The sequence below is a fragment of the Lipomyces oligophaga genome, assembly GCF_038497815.1.
Source record: "Lipomyces oligophaga strain CBS 7107 unplaced genomic scaffold V1516scaffold_2, whole genome shotgun sequence".
In the NCBI taxonomy this organism is placed as follows: domain Eukaryota; kingdom Fungi; phylum Ascomycota; class Lipomycetes; order Lipomycetales; family Lipomycetaceae; genus Lipomyces; species [Lipomyces] oligophaga.
In genome coordinates this window covers 528961-550577 of record NW_027117786.1, presented here as the reverse complement: position 1 = coordinate 550577, position 21617 = coordinate 528961, and the positions used below count along the sequence as shown (strand labels likewise).

At 43.7% G+C, this 21617-nt stretch overlaps 12 protein-coding genes across 12 annotated transcripts; 4 read left to right on the top strand and 8 right to left on the bottom strand.

The window, feature by feature from the left end:
• Positions 1-219: 219 nt before the first annotated feature.
• On the top strand, positions 220-2118 carry V1516DRAFT_670521 (tRNA synthetases class I, catalytic domain-containing protein). The gene is made up of 2 exons (XM_066921380.1): positions 220-561; positions 637-2118. Exons 1-2 carry the CDS (start codon positions 298-300, stop codon positions 2041-2043), a joined length of 1671 nt encoding a protein of 556 aa, XP_066778772.1. The 5' UTR covers positions 220-297; the 3' UTR covers positions 2044-2118.
• Positions 2051-3592, bottom strand: V1516DRAFT_670520 (uncharacterized protein). Its single transcript, XM_066921379.1, has one exon. The coding sequence runs from the start codon at positions 3504-3506 to the stop codon at positions 2169-2171; it is 1338 nt and encodes a 445-aa protein (XP_066778771.1). The 5' UTR covers positions 3507-3592; the 3' UTR covers positions 2051-2168.
• Positions 3593-3779: 187 nt separating this feature from the next.
• V1516DRAFT_670519 (septin) lies at positions 3780-5355 on the top strand. The gene is made up of 2 exons (XM_066921378.1): positions 3780-3989; positions 4050-5355. Exons 1-2 carry the CDS (start codon positions 3949-3951, stop codon positions 5131-5133), a joined length of 1125 nt encoding a protein of 374 aa, XP_066778770.1. The 5' UTR covers positions 3780-3948; the 3' UTR covers positions 5134-5355.
• On the bottom strand, positions 5179-6163 carry V1516DRAFT_670517 (emp24/gp25L/p24 family/GOLD-domain-containing protein). Its single transcript, XM_066921377.1, has 2 exons — positions 5937-6163; positions 5179-5875 (listed from the first exon to the last, which is right to left on the bottom strand). The coding sequence occupies exons 1-2, from the start codon at positions 6078-6080 to the stop codon at positions 5387-5389; spliced, it is 633 nt and encodes a 210-aa protein (XP_066778769.1). The 5' UTR covers positions 6081-6163; the 3' UTR covers positions 5179-5386.
• A 166-nt stretch (positions 6164-6329) lies between these two features.
• V1516DRAFT_670516 (thioredoxin-like protein) lies at positions 6330-7772 on the top strand. Its single transcript, XM_066921376.1, has 8 exons — positions 6330-6491; positions 6553-6671; positions 6721-6782; positions 6836-6860; positions 6910-7148; positions 7207-7265; positions 7310-7394; positions 7445-7772. The coding sequence occupies exons 1-8, from the start codon at positions 6436-6438 to the stop codon at positions 7478-7480; spliced, it is 681 nt and encodes a 226-aa protein (XP_066778768.1). The 5' UTR covers positions 6330-6435; the 3' UTR covers positions 7481-7772.
• Positions 7686-8865, bottom strand: V1516DRAFT_620398 (uncharacterized protein; the record flags this gene model as incomplete). The annotated part of the gene is made up of 2 exons (XM_066919484.1): positions 7686-7888; positions 7944-8865. The coding sequence occupies 2 exons, from the start codon at positions 8863-8865 to the stop codon at positions 7686-7688; spliced, it is 1125 nt and encodes a 374-aa protein (XP_066778767.1).
• Positions 8866-9164: 299 nt separating this feature from the next.
• Positions 9165-11364, bottom strand: V1516DRAFT_670510 (uncharacterized protein). Its single transcript, XM_066921375.1, has 9 exons — positions 11127-11364; positions 10883-10992; positions 10721-10827; positions 10503-10662; positions 10405-10453; positions 9910-10354; positions 9772-9847; positions 9417-9724; positions 9165-9364 (listed from the first exon to the last, which is right to left on the bottom strand). The coding sequence occupies exons 1-8, from the start codon at positions 11231-11233 to the stop codon at positions 9465-9467; spliced, it is 1314 nt and encodes a 437-aa protein (XP_066778766.1). The 5' UTR covers positions 11234-11364; the 3' UTR covers positions 9165-9364; positions 9417-9464.
• Positions 11365-11506: 142 nt separating this feature from the next.
• V1516DRAFT_647055 (Endonuclease/exonuclease/phosphatase) lies at positions 11507-14127 on the bottom strand. Its single transcript, XM_066920199.1, has 2 exons — positions 13852-14127; positions 11507-13696 (listed from the first exon to the last, which is right to left on the bottom strand). The coding sequence occupies exon 2, from the start codon at positions 13687-13689 to the stop codon at positions 11776-11778; it is 1914 nt and encodes a 637-aa protein (XP_066778765.1). The 5' UTR covers positions 13690-13696; positions 13852-14127; the 3' UTR covers positions 11507-11775.
• Positions 14128-14610: 483 nt separating this feature from the next.
• On the bottom strand, positions 14611-14972 carry V1516DRAFT_662565 (growth hormone-inducible soluble protein-like protein; the record flags this gene model as incomplete). Its single annotated transcript, XM_066920451.1, has 3 exons — positions 14611-14678; positions 14734-14849; positions 14905-14972. The coding sequence occupies 3 exons, from the start codon at positions 14970-14972 to the stop codon at positions 14611-14613; spliced, it is 252 nt and encodes an 83-aa protein (XP_066778764.1).
• Positions 14973-15035: 63 nt separating this feature from the next.
• V1516DRAFT_647051 (peptidase M18) lies at positions 15036-17063 on the bottom strand. Its single transcript, XM_066920198.1, has 6 exons — positions 16830-17063; positions 16526-16775; positions 16296-16471; positions 15900-16246; positions 15688-15845; positions 15036-15630 (listed from the first exon to the last, which is right to left on the bottom strand). The coding sequence occupies exons 1-6, from the start codon at positions 16867-16869 to the stop codon at positions 15123-15125; spliced, it is 1479 nt and encodes a 492-aa protein (XP_066778763.1). The 5' UTR covers positions 16870-17063; the 3' UTR covers positions 15036-15122.
• A 193-nt stretch (positions 17064-17256) lies between these two features.
• Positions 17257-19032, top strand: V1516DRAFT_621098 (quinon protein alcohol dehydrogenase-like superfamily; the record flags this gene model as incomplete). The annotated part of the gene is made up of 5 exons (XM_066919515.1): positions 17257-17378; positions 17436-17563; positions 17620-18158; positions 18215-18894; positions 18954-19032. 5 exons carry the CDS (start codon positions 17257-17259, stop codon positions 19030-19032), a joined length of 1548 nt encoding a protein of 515 aa, XP_066778762.1.
• On the bottom strand, positions 18826-21598 carry V1516DRAFT_670497 (nucleolar protein 14). Its single transcript, XM_066921374.1, has 2 exons — positions 21315-21598; positions 18826-21253 (listed from the first exon to the last, which is right to left on the bottom strand). The coding sequence occupies exons 1-2, from the start codon at positions 21576-21578 to the stop codon at positions 19064-19066; spliced, it is 2454 nt and encodes an 817-aa protein (XP_066778761.1). The 5' UTR covers positions 21579-21598; the 3' UTR covers positions 18826-19063.
• Positions 21599-21617: the final 19 nt, after the last annotated feature.

Below are 21617 nucleotides of genomic sequence, written 5' to 3'. Positions count from 1 at the left end.
TCGACCGGAAGTTAGAAAGAACCAATTTTAACGACAATAACACAAACAACGCGAAGAACGATGCTAAGCCGTGTGGCGGTGAATGTGGCAGTGATCGAGCCGCTGGTGGCGGTCCGCTAATATTAGCAAACGAGGGGTTTGAACCTAGGAGCAGCGGGGTTGGTGGAGAGTGCGAAAGAAAAATTATCCTGAAGCAGACTATTGGCGTGGTTTAGGACTGAAGCGGAGGCTCTTAGTCAGTTGAATATTGGGCAATTGTGCGGTTAGAACTGGATTGAGTTCAAAGAAGAAGTATCTATGGCTGAAAGTCAGATAAAGGCACCGAAAGCTGCTAAGGCACCAAAGGGTGGAAAGGGTGGAAAGAGCTCGTCTGGACCAAATTTCAACATCAAGCTCGTCAACGCAGAAGATGGCAAAGTTGTGACTAGATTTCCTCCGGAGCCTTCAGGATATCTTCACATTGGCCACGCAAAAGCTGCTTTGTTGAACCAATATTTTGCGCAGGAATATCATGGCAAGCTGATCATCCGTTTTGATGATACGAATCCGAGCAAGGAAAATGTATGCTGCGTAGCACGATTTGTCGGCACCTCTACATGTCCGTGAGAACCAGTTGCTAACCTGTGGATACTGTAGGCAGAATTCCAAGACGCCATTTTGGAAGATCTAGAATTGATGGGTATCAAAGGAGATGAAGTTTCCTATACGTCAGACTTCTTTCCTCAATTGTACGATAAGATGATTGAGATGATCAAGGAGGGCAAGGCTTATGCCGACGATACTCCCGTCGAGAAGATGCGTGAGGAGCGTACGGAGGGTATTGCTTCTGCTCGGCGTGAACGTACAGTCGAAGAAAACCTCAAGATTTTTACTGAGGACATGACTAATGGTACTGAGGAAGGCCTATTAAATTGTATTCGTGCTAAGCTTTCGGTTACGTCTCCAAACAAGGCTCTGCGCGATCCAGTTATGTTTCGTTGCAATCAAACTCCACATCATCGTACTGGCACTACTTGGAAGGTTTATCCTACCTATGATTTTGCCTGTCCAATCGTTGACTCTATGCAAGGTGTCACGCACGCGTTGCGTACTTCCGAATACAGAGACCGAAATCCGCAATACGAGTGGGTTAACAAGGCCAATGGTATGCGCAAGGTTTATATCTGGGATTTTAGTCGTATCAACTTTGTCTATACTCTCTTAAGTAAGCGTAAGCTTCAATGGTTTGTAGATCAGAAACTTGTTTCTGGCTGGGATGATCCTAGATTTCCTACCGTTCGCGGAATTCGGCGACGTGGAATGACCATCGAAGGTCTTCGAACGTTTATCCTTGGCCAAGGTCCATCGAAGAATATTTTGAATCTTGACTGGAGCTTGATTTGGGCAACCAATAAGAAAGTGATCGATCCCATTGCGCCTCGGTTTGTCGCTATCGCAAAGAACAACATCGTCGAGGTCACTATTGTAGGTGGTCCTGCGCAGCCGTACACGGAAGAAAAACCTCGGCACAAGAAGAATCCAGCTGTTGGTACAAAGAAAGTTCTTTACAGCTCTTCTATTTACATAGAGCAAGAAGATGCACAGACTTTCTCAGAAGATGAAGAAGTTACACTCATGGACTGGGGTAATGCATTCATTCGCAAGATAACTAAGGACGAATCGGGAATTGTCACTGTTATCGGGGCTGAGCTTCACTTGGACGGTGATTTCCGCAAAACCGACAAGAAGATTACCTGGCTTGCAAAATCGGACGACTTGACTCCAGTTGACCTTGTCGATTTTGACTATCTCATTACAAAAGAGAAGTTATCAGATACGGATGATGTCAAAGACTTTGTGAATCCGAACACGGAATTCCATTCGCCTGCTCTTGCCGATCTTAATATCCGCGACCTTCCTGCTGGAGAAATAATTCAGTTTGAACGTAAAGGCTATTTTAAACTCGACAAGGCATACTCGAAAGAAGACGACTCTGCTGCTGTGTTTTTCACTATTCCAGATGGTAAGACTGTTCAGCGCTATGGAGCAAAGAGCAGCAAATAAACCTGTAGCCTATTTAAATTAACTAAAAAAATGTTTATGCAATCTTAAAACTTTAATAATTTTGAAAATGACTCTACATTATGTACAAAAATAAGCAAATTCAAATCCAGTCCAAGAAGAACCGATTACGCACTCAATCCGTCGGCAGCGCTAGGCGATGAATAGTCCAAATACGAGACGCGAGTGGGATTTTCTTCAGCTTGATCTGCCGAGTCTGATTTCGATTTGATACTGGAAGCAAAATTCAAATAATGTTCAAAATTTGACCAGCCTTTCTCCCAAAACTTGCGGGCATTTTCGATCGACTCTTTATATGACTCTGGAGCTAAAGTGGATAAAACTTTGAGTTGCAGTTCGTTGAATTCAGAAAAGGCTGGGATGAGCTCGTCATTGAGATATTTGATGTTTTCCACATTTACTTTATCGGGATGTGCGACAATATACTTGAATGAATCGAGTACAGAAACGTAATCGAGATAATTCTCGACGACATAACGCTCGTTGATTATCTCACCGTTGGATGCAGACGCAAGCTGCCTATATCTGTCTACTGGTAGATATGGCCAGTTCTTTTTAAGCTCATATAGATAAGCATCGACAACGTAAGAGTATGGGTTGATTTTGTTGACTGACAAGTCTTCAGAGTCCTGGCGGGTCTTAACTAGGAGATTCAATGCCAGCATGAGCGTGCGAGGAGGAAAACCGTTGATCGATACGGAACTGATTCCGTGAGCGTATTTCAATATCTGCCCAAATTTCTCGAGATTTAAAGTCCGGTCAGACATTTCGGTAGGACATGCAGCATGGATGCGGAGAATGTCGAATCTCGGGCTCTGGCCAAACGACAGGCCTGACATTGACGGCCGCTCCCAAGACTTCCGCAAAATATGGACATACCCCATGCCGAACAATCTTCGCTGCAATAATTGAGTCAGTCGGTTATTGAGAATCAACTTTCTGTGATAATTCAAGAGAGCAATACGAGAGAGCAACATTTTGCCTTCTCGTGGAGTTTCTATCGCTCGAATGACCTCTGAAAGTGCATCAAAAGTCGGTCTTGCCATATCTGCGACTGAGCCTTTCTCTTTCTTACTCTTCTTCGCTGAATTTGCCTTGCCTTTTTTTAACGAGCTCCGCAGTAATTCTTCCTGACTCGCAGCTTCAATCTCATCTTTAGTTCCAGAAATCTCTTTGAACTCGCCTGGTCGAAGTTTGCCCTCGTTTTTGCAAAAATCAGTGTACAACTCCAAAAACTTCTGGGACCCAAAATACGCCGAAGGATCTATTGCCCGTAGATAAACATCTGACCCTTCACGTCGGAGCGCTAAATACTGTTTCCTGTATTCCTTCTGCTTGGTCATATTGACTGCCGCTGAAGCCTGCAACCTGCGAACAAATGACTTCGAACCGGTAACGGCCATTTTCGCGGACCTAAAAAAACCGCGTGAAGCGTGTCCAGTCATGGTCTTAGTCAAATTAACGAACTAATCAAGCCGCAGAAATAGCTTAAAAGCAGCTTAAATATGGTCTGGTCTTCCTAGAAGCCAATTCATAGTTATACAGTCCAATCACGAACAATTTTCCATCTCATCTGGAACCCAAGTTGGTATATCACGTGATTATTCATGTGACTAGAGTTCACGTGCAGAAAAGGAGTGGTTTAGGGTAATACCCCTGGAAGAACGCGTTTTGGGAATGGACTAAGGGCGGAAAGAGGACACAAGACGTGAGGACGCGACAAGAGGTTTCGAGCTACTTTTCTGCGTTTAGTAAACAAACAGCGGTGCAACAGCGTGCTTGGATTGGTGGTTCAAATAGCTTGAAATAGCTGTTTTAAATTTTTCTTTGGTTCGCTTCTACCGATCGGATTATCTAGTTTTCTCAAATATCAACTGAAGCTGCAATATGCCGTCCCTAATTGGATTGAGTAGTCTGGCCGACCAGAGGTAGGTTTATTGCGGGAGTCGTTGTTTTCTCTAATATCTCTGTCTAATTGTTTTATTCAGACGAACGATTGTTTCTAAGCGTGGAGCTGCATTTACCCTTATGGTTTGCGGTGAATCAGGCTTGGGCAAAACCACGTTTGTAAACACTTTGTACTCGACCTCGGTGAAGGGATATATGGATTCGCGGCGGCGATACGGAAAGCAAACCTCCAAGACTGTTGAAATTGAAATTACCAGAGCTGAGCTTGAGGAGCGCGATTTCCAGCTTCGTTTGACTGTGATTGATACTCCTGGATTTGGAGACTACGTGAACAACAAGGATGCATGGTCACCGATTGTTGAGTTTCTTGATGACCAGCATGAAAGCTTCATGGTTCAAGAGCAGCAGCCGCGTCGTGAAAGCAAGATTGATTTACGTGTGCATGCGTGTTTGTACTTTATTCGTCCTTCAGGTCACGCACTGAAGCCACTTGATGTAGAAGTCATGAAGAAGCTATCGACGCGCGTCAACCTAATCCCTGTGATTGCAAAGGCCGATACATTGTCCACAAGCGATCTTATCGGATTCAAAGAACGCATTCGTGCGGTAATCGAGGCACAAAACATAAAAGTTTATACACCGCCTCTTAGTGATCCTGATCCTGAGTTTGCTGAGCGTGCAGCGATTCTGGCGGATCTGATGCCGTATTCTGTCATTGGATCTGAAACCGATGTCGAGGTTGGAGGTGGGCGAGTGGTGAAGGGTCGGCAGTACCTGTGGGGAGTCGCAGAAGTAGAAAACGAGAAGCATTGTGATTTCGTCAAACTGCGTGATCTGTTAATCCGCACTTATATGCTTGATCTGATTCATACGACGGAGGAAATTCATTATGAAGCCTATCGTGTGCAGCAGATGGAAACACGTAAGTTTGGCGAGCCGCGTCCACGTAAAGTCGACAATCCTCAGTTCCGCGAGGAGGAGGAAGAATTGAAACGTCGGTTTACGGAGCAAGTTAAGTCTGAAGAGAAGCGATTCAGACAGTGGGAGCAGCGTCTTGTAGCGGAGCGGGATCGGTTGAATAAGGATCTTGAGAATCTGCACGACACAATTCGCCTTTCTCAAGAAAAGCTTGATAGTCTGAATTCGATGGGTCGAAGACGTTAGAAGCTGCTACTAAGAAAAAGGGCGAGTAGTTGAAATTTGCAGTTGTATGGTTTTATGTTTAGTTTCAGTTGCTATTTTTTATTAGTTTTTCGACAGAAGTCGAAAGAAGTTTAATGTGAGGATCTATGGTCTTGAATCAGATAGAACAAAGAACCTGATCCAAGTTGGTATTGATTTATAATAACCGAGCGAGGAATATATGTTACAGACGAAGAAGAAAAGATAAAATATGACATAAGCTAAAACATAGGGCTTAGATAAACCCTTTTCTTGAACCAGTGAAGAAGAACTGGACAAGTAATACCTGGAGTGCGGCCATGGAAACAATAGCAACGACTTCAACTATGGAGAAGTAAAAAATTCTCGATTCAGTTGAATTGACGGTACTAAAGTTTCTATTTTCTCTTGTTCTGAAATATTTCTGTGATCGAGCGACAGACGTAAGTTTTCCCGAGATAGAGTGAATGCTATTATCAAGCAAGGATTCTCCGTTCGCGTCGTCCGAAGTTTGGCCCATTCCTAGTGGTAATGGCGCATGGTCCTCATTTTCGACGACAATCTCAAAATCAACGAGTTTCTCGGCAAATGTTGACATCTCATTCAGAAAGCAAAACCTATACTCGCCAATCTCATTTGCAGTAAAAACAAAGTCACCCTGCCGTTCCTTTTCTCCGTCAATTATGGTTTTCATGCTTGGACTTGTGACGACGTAGTCTATATCAAACGCGCCACCGCTTTGTACCTGTGAAAACGTCAGAGAATCAAATAATGGAAAAACTAATGCAGAGAAATATCTGACTTACGGCAAAGTAGAATGCAACTTTAAGACCTGTCGTTTTGAGATCTGCATAAAAACAAGCGCGCTCATTTGCAGACACACTGTAAGTCAAGGCTGTCGCGGAAACATGCGCAACAAGTCCGCAGATTGCAAGAATTAGTAATTTCATAGCTTTGATTTGATCTGAATTGATTCGATCAAATCGTCTTGTCTGCTAGGTTACTTGTTTCGGTCGCTGTCGTAATAGTTACAGTCCCTAGTTTGTGTTGATGTGCGGTTTAATCAAGTCCTGCCACGCAGCTCGTCGGTCACATTGATCACATTCAGTCACAAGCTTGAATTATAAGCTTATCACGTGATGATTGGTAATATTAACGGCTGGGAGGGATTAGCTAATCCGAGATGACAACTTATAAGGAGGAGTGCAACATCACATAGATTGATCTAGAGGATGAACACTATTATAATAAAGGTATTCGTCTTCGTTGGATATTTGCAGTTCAATATCTTTCAATTGACTCAAAATGACTGTTACGTTGCGTGTTCCGCCTAAGCCAATTACACTTTACTCATACATCAAGTAAGTATCTGCCCTTGGTACTAGCATATATGATTGAACTACTACTTACTTCTGATTCTAGCTGTCCTTGGGCTGCACGCACTTGGATTGCGCTCGTCCAGGCCAATGTCGAGTTTGAGTACGTCGAAATTGATCTTCGAAACAAGCCTGAGTGGTTTTTGCGTGAGATCAATCCGGATGGTAAGTCACTGAACAATATCACTTTAGAAGGTAGTTCTGATTCAAGAAGGAAAGGTTCCTGTTCTTAAATACGGCGATGACTTGATTGTCGAAAGTGCTGTTACAACAGAGGTACTTTGAACGCTAATATTTTAACTACTATATTGACTCCAGTGTTTTTAAAGCTCATTGCAGACTTGTTTCCTAAAGGTAGAGTTCCTGTCAGTTGATCGTAAGCTGATGCATCTAACTGTCTCAGAATTATACCTTGCGGACCCATTCGCCAAGGCGCAAAGCAAACTAATGTCTGACCGATTTATGGAACTTGTTTTCCCATTCTATCGCAATGCAGTTTTCAATTCCAAACTTGAAGAATTTTCAAATGTCTTCACGGCAATTGATAAGTTTCTTCCGTATCTTCATACGCCAAAGCCCTTTTTTGGCGGTTCAGATCATCCTACTTTGTCCGAAATCATGATTGCCCCGTTTATTTCTCGTGTATGTTATTTTTTTTCCTGTTGTTGACGACGGTATATTGATCTTATCTGATATCTAGCTATATCTTCTTCTCGAGTCAGAATACGTTTCCAAAGAAATCTACGCTAAGTTATCCTCGTAAGTCGATGCACGTTCGTAAAACTGTCAAGTCTAACCGATAGTGATGTGAAATACAAGGTATTTCATGACTGGGCTCTTGCCATTCTGGCCTCTCCTGGCGTTGCGAATACATTTGACAAGGCATCTGTAAGTATCGTCGAGAGTTTAGTCCCACTTTTGATATTAACAGTAGTCAGAATGCTAAAGGACTTGCGTATTACATCAAGAAATAAGGACAATTTGAAAGTGGAATATACTGCGCTCCAAATTATATAATGCAAATAAAGAAATCCATGCAGATCTTATAATACAACAAGACTATTCATTCATGGACGGGTGATCCGGGTACATAATTCTCTCCTACTGATCCCGGCCGTAATAATCCGGCTGTAACTTTTTGTTCTATATCCATTGATTAATACTGTCGCACAAAAACATTTATAAAATAATCTTCATACCATCATTCCAACTTAGGCAGGCAGATATTAATTGTAATACCTCAAACCGCTTCGTGTCACCCCTAGGTAGACTAAGAAATGAAAGGAACAGATTCGTCACTAATTGCCTGTTCACGTTTTCGTCCGGCCCTTCTTTCTTGAGTAATCGTAGAGCTTTGGTGAGATGTTCGTTAAGAATGACCGCTGTACTGTTAGCTATCCAAATTGCGATTTTTAGAAAGAGTGGGAGTCAAGTTACCTTCATGTCGAAGTTTACCAATTAGCAAATTTTTCTCCTTCACTTCCCTTTCGAACGGTCTCATTCTTTCTAGATCTTCGCGAGCTAGCGATAATTCCGATTCAGCCTTCGCCGCCCGATCTTCGATGGACGACTTATCGGCCGCAAGACCATCGATTTGCGCTTGCAATTTCGACACAATCGCTTGTAGTTCCTGAGCGCGTTCGACTTGCGCATCGTGAATTGCACGTTTCAACGACTCGTTTTCGTCCATAGCTTGATTCCGTTCTATCAATAAATTATCACGTTCTGAAATTGCGCTTTTTGATTGCTGTTCAGCCTGTTCAGCTCGTTCAGCTGAAGCTATACGCATGGTCTTCTCTTCGGTCGCAATAACTCTCCAGTCTTCTGCGCTCCGTTGCGCTTCATGGAGGTCCGCTTGGAGCTGCTGTTCACGCATGACCGATTCCTTACGCTCGCGGACCAGCACATCCTGACTGGCCATATTGCTCTGTCGCAGTTTTGCGAGATCTTTCGACAATTTATCAGCCTCGTCTGACGACGCAATAACTTCTTGCTGCAGTTGGGTAACAGTCTCAGTAAGCGCTTTATTCCGTTGTTCCAAATATCCAATCGTCGTTTTCTGCCGCGCAATTTCATCTGAATCATTTTTTAACCGGTCACTTAACGACGACCGAATATGCGACACTTTTCCTAGTAAGCTTCTGTATTGAGCTTCTGCATGCTCTTTCTCAGTTTGTAATTGCTCTACTCGCTGCTCAGCGTCGAGTTGAATCTGCTCTAATTTTCGAGTCAACTCCTGGATCCGTTTTTGATCAGCAGTGACCAGTTTCCTTCCTGCTACTTCTACTTCTTCTTCTTGATCTGTACTTCTCTCATCGTTAGATTGATCACCACCATTACCATTTAGGATAGATTTCATGGTCCCATTCGTTCCTTCGACACCATTCTCATCAAGTCTAGCAGTTCCGTCTCCAGGTATCTCCACAGCAGCCTCAATGCCCACCACCTCTAGAATCAAATCATTACTCTCCATAACCGCAGCCATTGCGACCTCTCGGAAACTCGATCAATTCGACTATTTCCTCGATATGAAGGACTGATCCTCAACAAGACAAGTTTGTGCTCCGCATATATGGCTTAAGTGCCGCTGCTCTCCGACGTTTCTTCAAACCTGGTCAATTACAAAATACTTGATATATAACGTTTTTATCCTCTCACTCTGCCTATGGTGCACTATTTGTCGAGGTCTCACAAATTCGAAACTTCAAAACGATCCGTCCCCTCGCTTGTTCTAATCTCAGCTCAGAACGCCATCAGGAGAAGCCATCTTCACGTGTCATCCACCCAGTCACATGTCTGTGGACTATTTATATTTGATAGAATTTAAAAAAATATAGACCAAATACCATTGAAACTTACTATCACTTACAAATTTAATAATAAAATAATATCAATAGACTATCAACGTACCAGACGACGTTATCACTCGACATACAGCAACAGCAGCAAAGCAATCGGTTACTCATCCTGGTCATCAAGCTCGACCCTTAGTTCATGGCACAAATCAAAACATTCTGCTAGCAACGCATTTAACTGTCCTTGTCCCTCTGGAATAGCACTGCCAATCATAAACTTTCCGTCAACCCGAAGATTGTCTATTGATGCCAACTTCATCTGATACGGATAAAGCTCTCGAGCCGATGACAGTCCACCCATTCGTTTCACCTCCATCAAGCACTTTCTTACTGTGCTCAATTGGTTCTGCACAGGCATGAGTGCTGGTTCTGTCAGTCTTTTTCTCGTTCAAATGTAATAATTAACCTACCTTCAGAAACCGGCTCGCTTGATACTAACAACTTGTAAATCAGCGCATAGCATCTCCGTAAAAGATATAACAAAACCTAAACGCCAATCAGATATCATCACCGTCAAATTTAGCTCATACAAAATCAAATCAGCATACCGCTTGCCCCTCTGGAATATTGCCATTCTCATCCAAAAAGGAGCCTTTAACTCGCATGTCATCAATCGTCTGCAGCTTCTGCTGGTAATTATATAGATCCGTCTCGCGCAGTGTCCATCGGCGTGTAATCATCATGTTTTCAAGCTGGTTCTTCATCTCCGTCAGTTGATCGTAGAGTGGCCGCAAACTAGGACCCACAAGCTCTTGGCGAGCGGAAAAATCGTTCAAATCATTGTGACATTCCTCCAGCATTGTATTAAGCAAGTTCTGGCCCTGCGGGATATCTCCGTTTGCGGATAAAAAGTTGCCGTCGACTCGCTTGTTCTCAATCTCGCGGAGCTCTTCCTGTAACTTTTTTAGCTCATTCAGGTTCAACTTGGGCTTGGACCCAGCAGCCACGATCTGCCGCCGAATCGACACTAGCTGCTGTAGTATGGGAGACAGTCTGGAGATGCATCAGTAAAATATCCTTCAAGCGAATCAATAATCACATACTCAGGAGAAAGTGTAGATAATGAGTCTTTCAACTCCTTTAGTTCCGCATCTAATATAATGAGTTATCAAACAAGTTTTGTTACTGGATTTGCTCTTACCACATACTGCAGCTTTCGCCCGCACCAACTGAGTGATTTCTGGCGACTCGGTAGCCTCATCGCGATCGATAATGCCTCTGATCTCACCAAGGCGCTCCTCAATGGGAGACAGCTCATTGTAAGAATAAATACGAGATTCATTGAGATGTTCAAGAAGGCGCTAGATTGTTAGACAATGAGCCAGAATAGAAGGAGAACGTCTGAAAGAGAAAACACACCTGGACAGTGGAGAGAGATGCGTATGTCGCAGGTGCTGTCCGTGTGAGTCCAACGGTCAAGAATGACAACGATAATAGTTGAAACACATCGTCGAGAACTACATCGACTAGTCGCGAGTCAGAGTCTTATAATTCTCACTTAACGGTAAACTTATGTATTACCTCTGTTCTGCTCATCATGCAGACTCGGATCCTCGCGAATGTGATTGATCTTTCTAACTTCCTCAATTACTTGCTCGTACAAAGTACTGATGTCGCTCGACTTCAGATACCTAGAGCATATCAGTTAGCGCATGTTTTCATTCCGGTCCGGATGCGAAAGGATGCAATGCGAAGCAACATGAATTGCATAGCTGATGACAAATGTAGCCACCAAATGCAATCATTATATTCTGAAGTCACTTACGTAGTTCGATCCTGCTTCAATGCCGTCAGACGATCGCGGATCGCGATCAGTTTCTGTAAAATTGAAGTCTCGTTTGCAGGAACTGTTGTCGTAGTTCCTCCGCCCATTGCTATTGTTCAGAAATGTTGATTGCAAGTGTCTCTGTTAATGAATCGCACTAGTCTTCCAATTTCTTCTCCGTCTCTTGCTTTAGTTAATTCTTACTTCTCGTTGGGCTCAGTAAATTGCCAATTAAAACTTCATCGGATCAAGGTCTACTGATTGCCTGATTCCAACCAAATGCTCCCCACGGGACTTCTCGGCTCACGGCGCTGACACAAAGTCCGGCTTTAGTTCCGGACTCTCTCATGCTGCGATTACGTAAAATACTACAGAAGAGGTACTCTTTGAGAAGTTATAATTACAGACACTAAAAGATACACAGAAGCAAAAAAATCATAAATCATAAACGATGATAGAGACAGAAACGAAAATAGAAACAGAAACGAAAAAAGGAATTAAGAAATTTATTCAGAACAGAACTGGACATCTTCATGGCGAAAATAAACACAGATAGCAGAACAAAACGACAGCCGAACCAGAGAGACCAGTAAAACTAAATACGCCTGATAAGTAAGAATAAGAACCGCACCTGCTAGTGATCGCGCTCTCAAGTTTCGCTCGACTTGTCTTTGTCACCTCGTCTTTCGAATTGCATTTCCACCAGCAATGGCAGATGATCAGATGGGAAATGGGGGTTCGGTAGTCCAATCACCTTGGACATGTACTCCTTGTCGGGCTCACCCATCAAGCCCGTCACGGAAAGATTATTTGTGGAGTAAAAAACATAGTCAATCACCTCCGTGAACGTCGGTGTGCAATTTGTAAACTGAAGTTCGCCAATGTTTGAATAAGCTGACTTGAGCGACAACGGATGACGCATTCCCTCTGCCGAAAATCGTCCGTACTTGTATCCTTGCATATCCTCATGATCACCCCCAACTTCTCCTTTGGTAATCAACTGATACACACCACTGTCGGGAGTCGAGTTGAAGTCACCGCAGATTAATACGGGCATGTCCATGATTGACGAATACGCGGGCGAATGATCTGATGGCTTTCGCTTCATAAAATCGTGCATAGCATCTGTCACCTCACCTAACAATAATCCGGCCTGAACAAGCTTGACGTCCCGATCAGCGGCAGTCCAATGACAATGTACATTTGCGACTACCACTCTGTTGCCAGTAACAACATGTTGCAAGAAGACGATGACCGCAATGTTATCCTTTGTAGAAACCCGATTGTAGATATCGGGAAACTTGCTGATCGACTCATTTTCTCGTAGAAGCTTTAGCGCTGACTGGTTGAACTCGATGTATTTTTCTTCCAGCAACTTGAAAACACTCTTCTTATAGAACAGCGCACAGCCGTCAACTTTCTTCCGTGCTTGTTCGGACATTGTCTTGACTCTTGTTTTTGGCCAGTAATATCCGCCATAGATATCTTCAAATTCAGGCTTCAAAAAGTCGTGATAAGTCGCTCCGTCCACCTCCTGTAAGCACATGATGTCTGCGTTGTAAGTCATAAGCTCTTGCTTGATATGCTCCTTACGGTAATCCCAGTCTATGGCCCAAGACGGGCAATAGCCATGGGCTCCTCGATAATAGTCACACAAAATATTATACGAAACAACAGTAAATACACCTTTTTGCTTTTCTTCTTCGCTGGGAAGACCACCATCGTTGACTCCATCGGACGCTGATTCGCCTAATACAATCCAGTCTCGTTGGTGTGGAGGAGCCGGTGGAGGCCCGTTGTCTCGTAGATAGGCAATCACCCCGCGCGTGCCTTCCTGCGACATGAGCATTTTGAGAGATTCAGGAATAGGATTTCCTTCGATTCCAAGTATCTCAAGATTGTACAATGTACCCATTTCTGGTGGCAATGTTTGGATGTGGTTGTCGATCATGAGTAACATTTTCAGGCTCTTTAATAAGCCAATTTCAGCGGGAAGCGAGGAAATTAGGTTTCCAGAGATGTCCAAAACTGATAGTTGGCCAAGTTTAGAAATAGCTCCTGGAAGCAAGGTAAGTCTGTTGTGGTTGATATAGAGTTTGTCGAGAAACTGGTAATTGAACAAGGCCGCACTTAGGTTGCGAAGGCCCTGACCGCCCATATCTAATTCGTGCCAATCCTGTCGAGCAGCTTGTTCTATAATTTTTCCATCACGGCCGTACGAAATCGAGATGGTGTTAGAGGTACCTGGAGGCATGCCTGTGTCGGCTCTGGTAGAGTCTGGATCGGTGGAATCGGTCCGGGAATGCCATACACCATTACCGGTCGGTTGCGAGGAACGAGACATGCTTGCAGAGAAACGTGCATGATAGTGTGGTGTACTGCTTGCCCTAGATGTTTGAGCGAGCTGGACCTGGGCCTGCCAAAAGTTAGTGGCCATGTTGTGGTTTGCACCTGGGTCCTGGCGGCCGTGCTGCTGAGCAGAGAAGTCTGCTGGCTGCATTCGCTGAGAAGAAGACGGAGAAGAAAACGTCAGATTCCCGGAAGAGTAGGTAGAAGATGACATTAGATTGCTGAAGGAGATTCCTCGCGAGCCGAGTCGCTCATTCCCGAGGCGAAACAGAAATCTGGCCGGAGCCGTGTTTTTGTTTGCACGCGGGGGAGACGAACGGCCAGAGGGATCAGTTAGCAGAAACACAAGTGATCAGAACAAATATTGTGCACTCACCAAAGCGGCAAATCAAATAGAGCAATAATGTCCAGCCAGCATGGCTAGATAGCGCTGCTATTGAAAGGGAAAAATGAGAAGCTAGGACAGAGTGTCGCAGAAGAAACAGACAGCGTTCTGTGGTGATCTCGAGAACTACTGGGGAAATTCGTGATAATAAATGTTACGCTCGCGATTGCCTGTGCTGACGTTGCGAATAAACTAGGGTTTTTATTCTCGACTTCAGATCTTTAACTAAGGACAAACAAAATCGATAGAAATTCAATAACTTTCATTCGTGATTTTCTGTCATTTCTGTCTTTGGTCGAGGAGACAAATGGTTTGCGCTTGCACAGCCACTCTCAGCCACACATTCACGCACAGCCATACACGGTGATCAACTGATGATTATGTAATCAAAATGATCGCATGCATTCTTATGATACATATTTATTCAATATGCTAAGAAATACTAATAAATAAGAGCCATAATCATTGAAAACAAATAGTATCTCTTTTCATTGAAAATCTCAGCCGAGAATTAGATCACGGACTTATGGATATCTGATAAACTATTTTAACACAGCTAAAGTTTACATGAGTCTGCCAGTTGTTATGATATTTCACTAGGGTCATCATGTTCATTCTTCATCATGTAATATATTGATCGGTAGCCATACCGTGAGACAAACATAACATATCAGCCGAGGAGATGTTCTGTAAAATTTCAAACTTCGTGGACTCGTTCATCCTTACAGTACTCATCTTCACAAAGCATAATCAAACATCACGATAGTAATGCTTCTTCAAAGTGCGATACTTTTTTAAATGATAAAGCGCTTCTATCTCTGCCTTCGTATTAATACAACACCAATTGAGTCTGTTGCCGAATCAAAATCACACCTTTTTGAATATATTCCGCGATCCGCAACCTTGCATTAATATCCTCATGACTAACCAAATCAGCATGCTGCATGAATCCTGCGTGCAGCTTATTTCGAAAAAAAGTATAACCTCGTCTGCTGTTGTTAATATCACCTCCGACTGGCCGATAACCATTCTCCTTCGACTTACGGATAATCGCGGCCCATGTAAAGTAATTGCTTGTACTGTGCAATCACCTTATATCTCAGCTCGCTCATTTCTGAAAATTTCATAGATTACATTTGACTATATAATTTTGTCAGAAAAAATTACAAAACTTTACAGAACAAACTTTATCAGTTACAAGTCAAACTTCATGTTATCAATATTGTCCCAGCTACTTCTACACTACGTTCCAGCTTTAACTCTCAATCCACAAAAATTTTCTCCTGAACATCGTGATAATAGTTGAAATACGACGCAAAAAGTTTGCATGCAAGCTCAACATCCGCGGTACCACCAGTCTCACGGATAGAATGCATAGATAACTGTGGGTTTCCCAGGTCCAGTGTTCGCGTTCCTAGCAGAGAGGCCAACGCCGGTCCGATTGTTGAGCCACATGACGAGTCATTGCGCACTACTATCAGCTGGAGTGGAACTTGCTCATACTTCGCAATTTCCTCCAAAAGTAAAATTCCGGGCGAATTCGTCGAGTATCGCTGATTCGCATTTACCTTGATTACAGGACCTTTGTTCAACAACGGCTTGTGATTTGACTCATATTTGGACGCATAATTGGGATGCACACCGTGCGCCATATCGGCAGAAAGCAGAAATGACTTGTTGCAGGTCTCCTCGTAAAAAGTAGTTGGATTTGCTGCTGCGACCGATATATCAGTAGCAGCAACGCCAGTCAATCCTGAAAGCCGTTTAACGCTTTTGACATAATTAGATCTCCAAACTAGAGCCAATACCGGACGAAAATACACTTACATCGATGGTAAAAAATTAGATCGTGCTCCCTGTGCGCTCTCAGAACCAATCTCTTCATGATCAAAACATGAGATTAGTCGAATGCACTCATTTCCCTCGAGAGCTTTAGGATCTTGAACGGAATCAATCAGACCACGGATAGCACTATAAGTCATCATCTTTTTTGCATGTTAAAAACTAGAAGTTCTCAACACAATGATCAACTACTGTACCTGATTATCCAGTCGCTGGGAAAAGATAAACTCGTCCGACATTCCTCCAAATGTACTGGGATTCGAGTCGAACAGAATTAACTCAAAATCACGAATCGAGCTAATAGGAACGCCCGCGGCGCCTGCAATCAGACTTATCAGTTTTGGCTGATGACGCTCCTGCATGGCCTTGATCGACTGGAATGAAACATCTCTTTTATCGGTCTCGTCAGGTTGCGAGTCCTCAAGTTTGTTAATCATTTCCTCTACTAGACCGGCTATAGGAAACATCTGGGTCTCTTTGTTGAATTCAAATTTGTTACCAGAGCCCGGATCAAGATGAATTGCCAGAGTTGGGATACGAAGGACTGGATTATAGTTACAAGCTGCACCAAGTGGGATTCTCGATTAACTTACTTGGCTTATTGATCTTGATCAACTTGGGAACAAGATTCCCTTCTTGAGTTTCCACATAAACACGGCCTGCAACAGAAAGATCTCGGTCGAACCAAGTATGCCAGAGACCACCTCCATAGGTTTCAACACCGACTTGCAGAAATCCTTCAGCATTATATTTCGAGACCGGTTTGATTCTTACACTGTGTTAGTACCCTGATGTGTACGTTTAAGGCCGAGTAGTATCGTACCGAAGTGTTGGAGAATCAGTGTGAGATCCAACAATCGAAATTCCATTTCCAGGAACCCAGTTTGTTCCTACGCCAAAGGCAATGATACTGCTGCTATTGCGTGTGCAAAAATATTTCTTGCCTTTCTCGACTGAGCCGACCCAGGAATCCCGTTCCTTAAGCTCGACAAATCCAGCGGCTGTGAGGAGCTTCTTTGCATTGTCTACAACATGGTACGGTGTCGGAGATGCGTTCACAAAGGCGATGAAATCTATCAACTTAGGAACCAGGCTTTGACTGTCTTCAACTCATTGTCGATACTTACCGGAAGCATATGCTTTGGCCTTAGACATTCTAGTGACCATAGGATGAGAACCTGAGCGAATACAAAAACACAGTCCTAAAATCTAAAATGCGAAACCTAATCAGCTTTACTAAAATATTCGACGCAATCTAGTCTTGTCTCAATCAGAAATATTGAGGAATCAACAGAATTGTTCTATAATCGCTATGGGTTGCCGTTATCGCCATATCTATAGCCACCAAGCCCTTGCACTCACCCTCTCATACACTGAAGGTCCCGAGTCCGTTGTTGTGGCGACGGTAATGTTTACAATTCCCTCGATTTCACCAGCATTGACTTTGAATTTTGAAGATTTGCGAGTCTGAGGCAACTTTGTCGGTTTGAAGTTGGGTTCTGCTGCATATTTCTACGTTTCGCTGCATACTTCCGAATTACGATCGTCACGAGCATGGCCTCGGATGAGTCACCTCTCGGTGTGCCGTCGCCCATTACCCCGTCCTCGAGTGAACTGCCATATCTGCGTTCACCTTTGTCACGCCGGAAACGAATTAGAATTTCGTATGGTGATAGGTATTATTTTTCTCTATAGGTTTGCGTATCGTATGGTTTTTTGGCTGATTGCTCTAGATATATCCCGAACCGAGAAAGTGTGAATTTACAGGCTGGATTCAGACTGAAGAACGATTCTTACGATACTCTCGACAAAGCAACGAACACCACCACTCCAAATGATCCCGAGCTTGATATCCAACGAAGTGAGTTCTCTACAATTTCGTTCTGTCGTGCTTCCTAGTAATCTAATTGTGTCCAGTCGAAGAAGCAAATCGCACATTCTCCGATGTGCTGAGATCAGAGCTTTTTGGAGATGAGGTCCCAATCGCCAGCGACGCAGGTCCTAGTCCCCCTCAGTCAAGCTCCGACTTCAAGCTAGCTAGTTCGGTTACTCCTCCGCGGTCACTACACTCTGCACCATCAACGCCGTCTCGAAATCTTTTCACTTTTGGATCACCTTCCTCCCGACGGACTCCTACAAAACAACTTGGCGATGTTACGCTCGATATTGAGAGTGATGTTTTTTCGCTCTCTCCCGTTCGAGCGCAGTCCCAGAAAATTTTATTAACACAGCGAAAACAACTACGATCTGTCTCTAAAGTTCCTCTTCGGGTTCTAGATGCTCCCGAACTAGCGGATGATTTCTATTTGAATCTCGTCGACTGGTCCTCTTCTAATATCTTGGCCGTTGGTCTAGCTCGTACCGTATACCTATGGAATGCGTTGACCGGTACAGTTAGTAAACTATGCGAGCTGCCGATGAACGATCTTGTCACCTCCGTGGCATGGCTTCAAGAGGTTGGCATATTGTTAGAGGTTAGAATTGTTTGCAGGAGCTAACTTTTGTGTTTCAGGGACAATATTTAGCAATCGGGTCTCATCGTGGCGTGGTGCAGATCTGGGATGCAGTAGCGGAGCGGAAATTGCGAACCATGGATGGTCATTCCTCGCGAGCAGGATCGTTGGCGTGGAAATCGCATATTTTGGCTAGCGGTAGTCGCGACAAGACAATTTTACTACGAGACGTGCGAGCACCTGGATCCTTCTTCCGACGGCTGGCCGATCATAAGCAAGAGATCTGCGGTCTGAAATGGTCTGATGATGATGACAAATTAGCGTCGGGCGGCAATGATAACAAACTGTTTGTATGGAACTCGACGAGCGAAGCACCGCTATTCAAAGTGACAGAACATGTGGCTGCTGTAAAAGCGATAGGCTGGAGTCCGCACCAACGAGGACTCCTAGCTTCTGGTGGTGGGTCTGCGGACCAGACCATCAAGTTTTGGAATACTACGACGGGCAAGAAAGTCAATGAAGTGAACACAGGCAGTCAGGTATGTAATTTGGTGTGGTCAAAGAATTCCAATGAAATCGTATCTGCACACGGATATGCGATGAACCAAATAACAATCTGGAAGTATCCATCGATGCGACAGGTAACTGCACTGCTGGGACATACATGTCGTGTTTTGTATCTATCAATTAGTCCGGACGGACAAACCATTGTATCTGGAGCTGGAGACGAGACTTTGAGGTAAGCGTTTTGCTGCGTATTCTATTCGGCCTGTGCTTACGCATATTAACTCTAATCAGATTTTGGAATGTTTTTGGGAAAGGCAGACCAGAGTATAAAGAAGTGACATTGTTTGATGCGGTGCCGCAGATCCGATAGATTTTAATTAGCTAATATTACAAAAATCTAATTAATTTTCGTTTCCAACACTCCTTTCCAGCCGAGCCAGCATAGCATGATAATCGGCGTCCTTTTTCTTTTTCGCGGCCAACTTCTCTCTCGATATGAACGCGTTATCTTTGCGTAAATCTCTGAGAGCTCCTTTCCGTTCTTTTTTGATCTGGGCTTTCAGCTTACTAATTTCCTGTCTCGATACGTTCGGGTCATACGATTTCTTATCGACTGAGTAATTTTCTTCAAACTTGGGGAGATATGTCGGTATTGGGATCGGCTTATGCTGCTGCAGCGACAGCGGCTTTCGCGAAAGCGTCTGAAGATTGATCAAACGACGTAAACTTTCGGTGGCAGTTACCAGGTCTTGACGGATCGAGGGTACAAGAGCTAATTCAAGTTTCTTGGAAGCCGATATTTGTTCTTGTAGAGATTCGAGTAAATCCAATGATGGCTCGAACATCTCTCGATATGAGTCCTTGCCTTTCCAGAGGCTGGCTAAATTAGAGAGGGTCTCAAGATCTGCCCTGAAAATAGACAGTACTAGCTGCTTCTCTTGTTGAGTAGAAATTAAACTCAATGGTCTGTCAATAAGGATATCCGATAACAACAGCTTGGTTCTGAAGTCTGGGATTTCAATGCTTGGCCCTTTGAAAGATATCCGTCTAGGAGAATCCCTCATGGGAAATCCCTGTGGTAAATTAGACAGATCGACCAAGAAACTAGCAATCGATTGGTTTAAATAGTTTAAACTCTCCGGAAAAATGCGCTTCGAGAGTTGCTGAAACTTGAAACTTAGTCGAGCCAGTAAACTGCTGTACACGAAGTCTCCAATCGACTTGATCGAAGCCATCGCCAGATGCTGCCCAATAAGCAACATCGCAGGGGTCACAACCAAATGGAAGTGATCTGAAGTTGGAAAAATTGTGCCTATCAAAATAAATACTAGCCCGTCTGATGGTAGCGGATATTTTGATTGTTCGTCTGTGAAAGATTCATCCATCCGCTTTCGTATAGTTAGCAGTCTAGCTCTAAATGCTGATGCCATTTCTTCCGGAAAATCTGCAGTTACTTTGTAAATCAATCCTGTTAGTGCGTTAAAAGAATCATCAGATATTTGCTTGGGACTATCTGCAATTGCACAAGCATGTTCGAGAAGAAGCGGAGAGAATTTTGCAAGTTTCACTTTGTTCCCAGCCCGAAGATTAGGACTGAATCTTTTTTGAATCGATCTGATTGTCAATATCTGGTCAGGAAAACTCGAATCACCAAATAGTATTGACAAGTCAGCGTAAGAACTCGGACAATCAACGTCTATAGCAGCCTCTTCTACCGATCCAGTTTGTAATTCCGTAACGATTGGCGTTATAAAATCAGTCTCAATTTCTGGTTCTCTCTCGTCTCCGCTCTCTTCCTCTCCCAAATTTTTCCCCAGTCCGAAATCAGCTGCGTCATCAGAATCAGGCGCAAAATCGTCCTCCAAGTCATCAGCATCTGGTTTCTTCTTTTTATTTGGAAGTCTCAAGTCGAGGTCAGCTTCCTCCTCGCTTTCCTCTCCTCTCATCCGACGAGAGCGCTGTTGTTCCAAGAGTCTTATTTTTTCCTCATGTTCGACGATCAGTTCTTGCTCAGTTTTCGTTCTATCAGCTGGTTTGGCTCGTCGGTCAAAGGTCATTTCACGAACGTTCGCGTCGTACTCAATATCTTTGGCCGTCAAATCCATAGTTTTACGCTGCTCTGTAGAAGTAGTAGAGGATAGTAAAGATCTCAAGTCGTCAATTTCATTGTCAAGTTCTTCAATCTTCTCAAGATCATCTTCCTTAGTTCTTTGGCGCTCGTATTTATACATTTTTGACTTTGCGATGATTTCCTTCATCACCTCGTTTTTAGATTTCTTGTGTTCAAGTCCTGCCTCATCCTCGTCGTCAATTATATCTCGCTTCCGAACCGGCATAAGTGGCTGCTCGTCGTCTAGTGACAATGATTGGCCCAAATGCGTGAGCCCTTCTTCCTGTCCATATTCCTCGTTTTCGTCCTCTAGATTGAACAGAGAAGAGGACCTGGACGAACGTGACTGGCGCTCACGAGTAAACCGCTCGAGCATTCTTTCTTCTGGCGTCATATTTGGATTGTTTTCGCCAAATCGACGGTCTATTACCATACCGACTTTATTCTTCCGTTCCAGTTCTTTCTGTAGAGTCCGCTTTCGCTGTCATTTCGAATTAATATACTCATTCTTGAAATAGCATTTATAAGAAAATGAAACTTACGTTGTCTTCGCCAATCTGTTTACTTATTCCCGGCTTGCCCACAGCGCCCTGTACCTTTCTGCCCAAGATGTCGCCATGTTTCTGACGAGTGGTCTTGATATCGAAAGGATTGAATTCTTCTCGAATCGAACGTAGCAGCTCGTCTTTGGCTGACCTTGCAAGTGCTGGAACTCGTTTTTTTTGCTGTTTCTTTACGTTAGTCTGGCCAGTAAACCCATTTGACCGGAGTCGTTCTTTGAGTTGTTTAAGCTGCGATTTCGCCATAACAAACAAAATTGATCCCGTAACGGTGTGAAATTCAGC

Excerpts from the sequence above, each read along its gene's own strand:
- V1516DRAFT_670521 (XM_066921380.1), top strand. The coding sequence starts at position 298 with ATGGCTGAAAGTCAGATAAAGGCACCGAAAGCTGCTAAGGCACCAAAG. Across the intron at positions 562-636 it reads CGAATCCGAGCAAGGAAAAT|GCAGAATTCCAAGACGCCAT; the intron begins GTATGCTGCGTA and ends TGGATACTGTAG.
- V1516DRAFT_670520 (XM_066921379.1), bottom strand. The coding sequence starts at position 3,506 with ATGACTGGACACGCTTCACGCGGTTTTTTTAGGTCCGCGAAAATGGCC.
- V1516DRAFT_670519 (XM_066921378.1), top strand. The coding sequence starts at position 3,949 with ATGCCGTCCCTAATTGGATTGAGTAGTCTGGCCGACCAGAG. Across the intron at positions 3,990-4,049 it reads AGTAGTCTGGCCGACCAGAG|ACGAACGATTGTTTCTAAGC; the intron begins GTAGGTTTATTG and ends TGTTTTATTCAG.
- V1516DRAFT_670517 (XM_066921377.1), bottom strand. The coding sequence starts at position 6,080 with ATGAAATTACTAATTCTTGCAATCTGCGGACTTGTTGCGCATGTTTCC. Across the intron at positions 5,876-5,936 it reads AAGTTGCATTCTACTTTGCC|GTACAAAGCGGTGGCGCGTT; the intron begins GTAAGTCAGATA and ends ACGTTTTCACAG.
- V1516DRAFT_670516 (XM_066921376.1), top strand. The coding sequence starts at position 6,436 with ATGACTGTTACGTTGCGTGTTCCGCCTAAGCCAATTACACTTTACTCA. Across the intron at positions 7,149-7,206 it reads TTGCCCCGTTTATTTCTCGT|CTATATCTTCTTCTCGAGTC; the intron begins GTATGTTATTTT and ends TCTGATATCTAG. Across the intron at positions 7,395-7,444 it reads ATACATTTGACAAGGCATCT|AATGCTAAAGGACTTGCGTA; the intron begins GTAAGTATCGTC and ends AACAGTAGTCAG.
- V1516DRAFT_670510 (XM_066921375.1), bottom strand. The coding sequence starts at position 11,233 with ATGGGCGGAGGAACTACGACAACAGTTCCTGCAAACGAGACTTCAATT. Across the intron at positions 10,663-10,720 it reads CATCTCTCTCCACTGTCCAG|CGCCTTCTTGAACATCTCAA; the intron begins GTGTGTTTTCTC and ends CTAACAATCTAG. Across the intron at positions 9,725-9,771 it reads AAGCGAGCCGGTTTCTGAAG|CACTCATGCCTGTGCAGAAC; the intron begins GTAGGTTAATTA and ends TGACAGAACCAG.
- V1516DRAFT_647055 (XM_066920199.1), bottom strand. The coding sequence starts at position 13,689 with ATGTCATCTTCTACCTACTCTTCCGGGAATCTGACGTTTTCTTCTCCG.
- V1516DRAFT_647051 (XM_066920198.1), bottom strand. The coding sequence starts at position 16,869 with ATGGTCACTAGAATGTCTAAGGCCAAAGCATATGCTTCCG. Across the intron at positions 16,776-16,829 it reads GGCCAAAGCATATGCTTCCG|ATTTCATCGCCTTTGTGAAC; the intron begins GTAAGTATCGAC and ends CTAAGTTGATAG. Across the intron at positions 15,631-15,687 it reads TCTAATTTTTTACCATCGAT|CGTTAAACGGCTTTCAGGAT; the intron begins GTAAGTGTATTT and ends TTATGTCAAAAG.
- V1516DRAFT_670497 (XM_066921374.1), bottom strand. The coding sequence starts at position 21,578 with ATGGCGAAATCGCAGCTTAAACAACTCAAAGAACGACTCCGGTCAAAT. Across the intron at positions 21,254-21,314 it reads AACAGATTGGCGAAGACAAC|CGAAAGCGGACTCTACAGAA; the intron begins GTAAGTTTCATT and ends TCGAAATGACAG.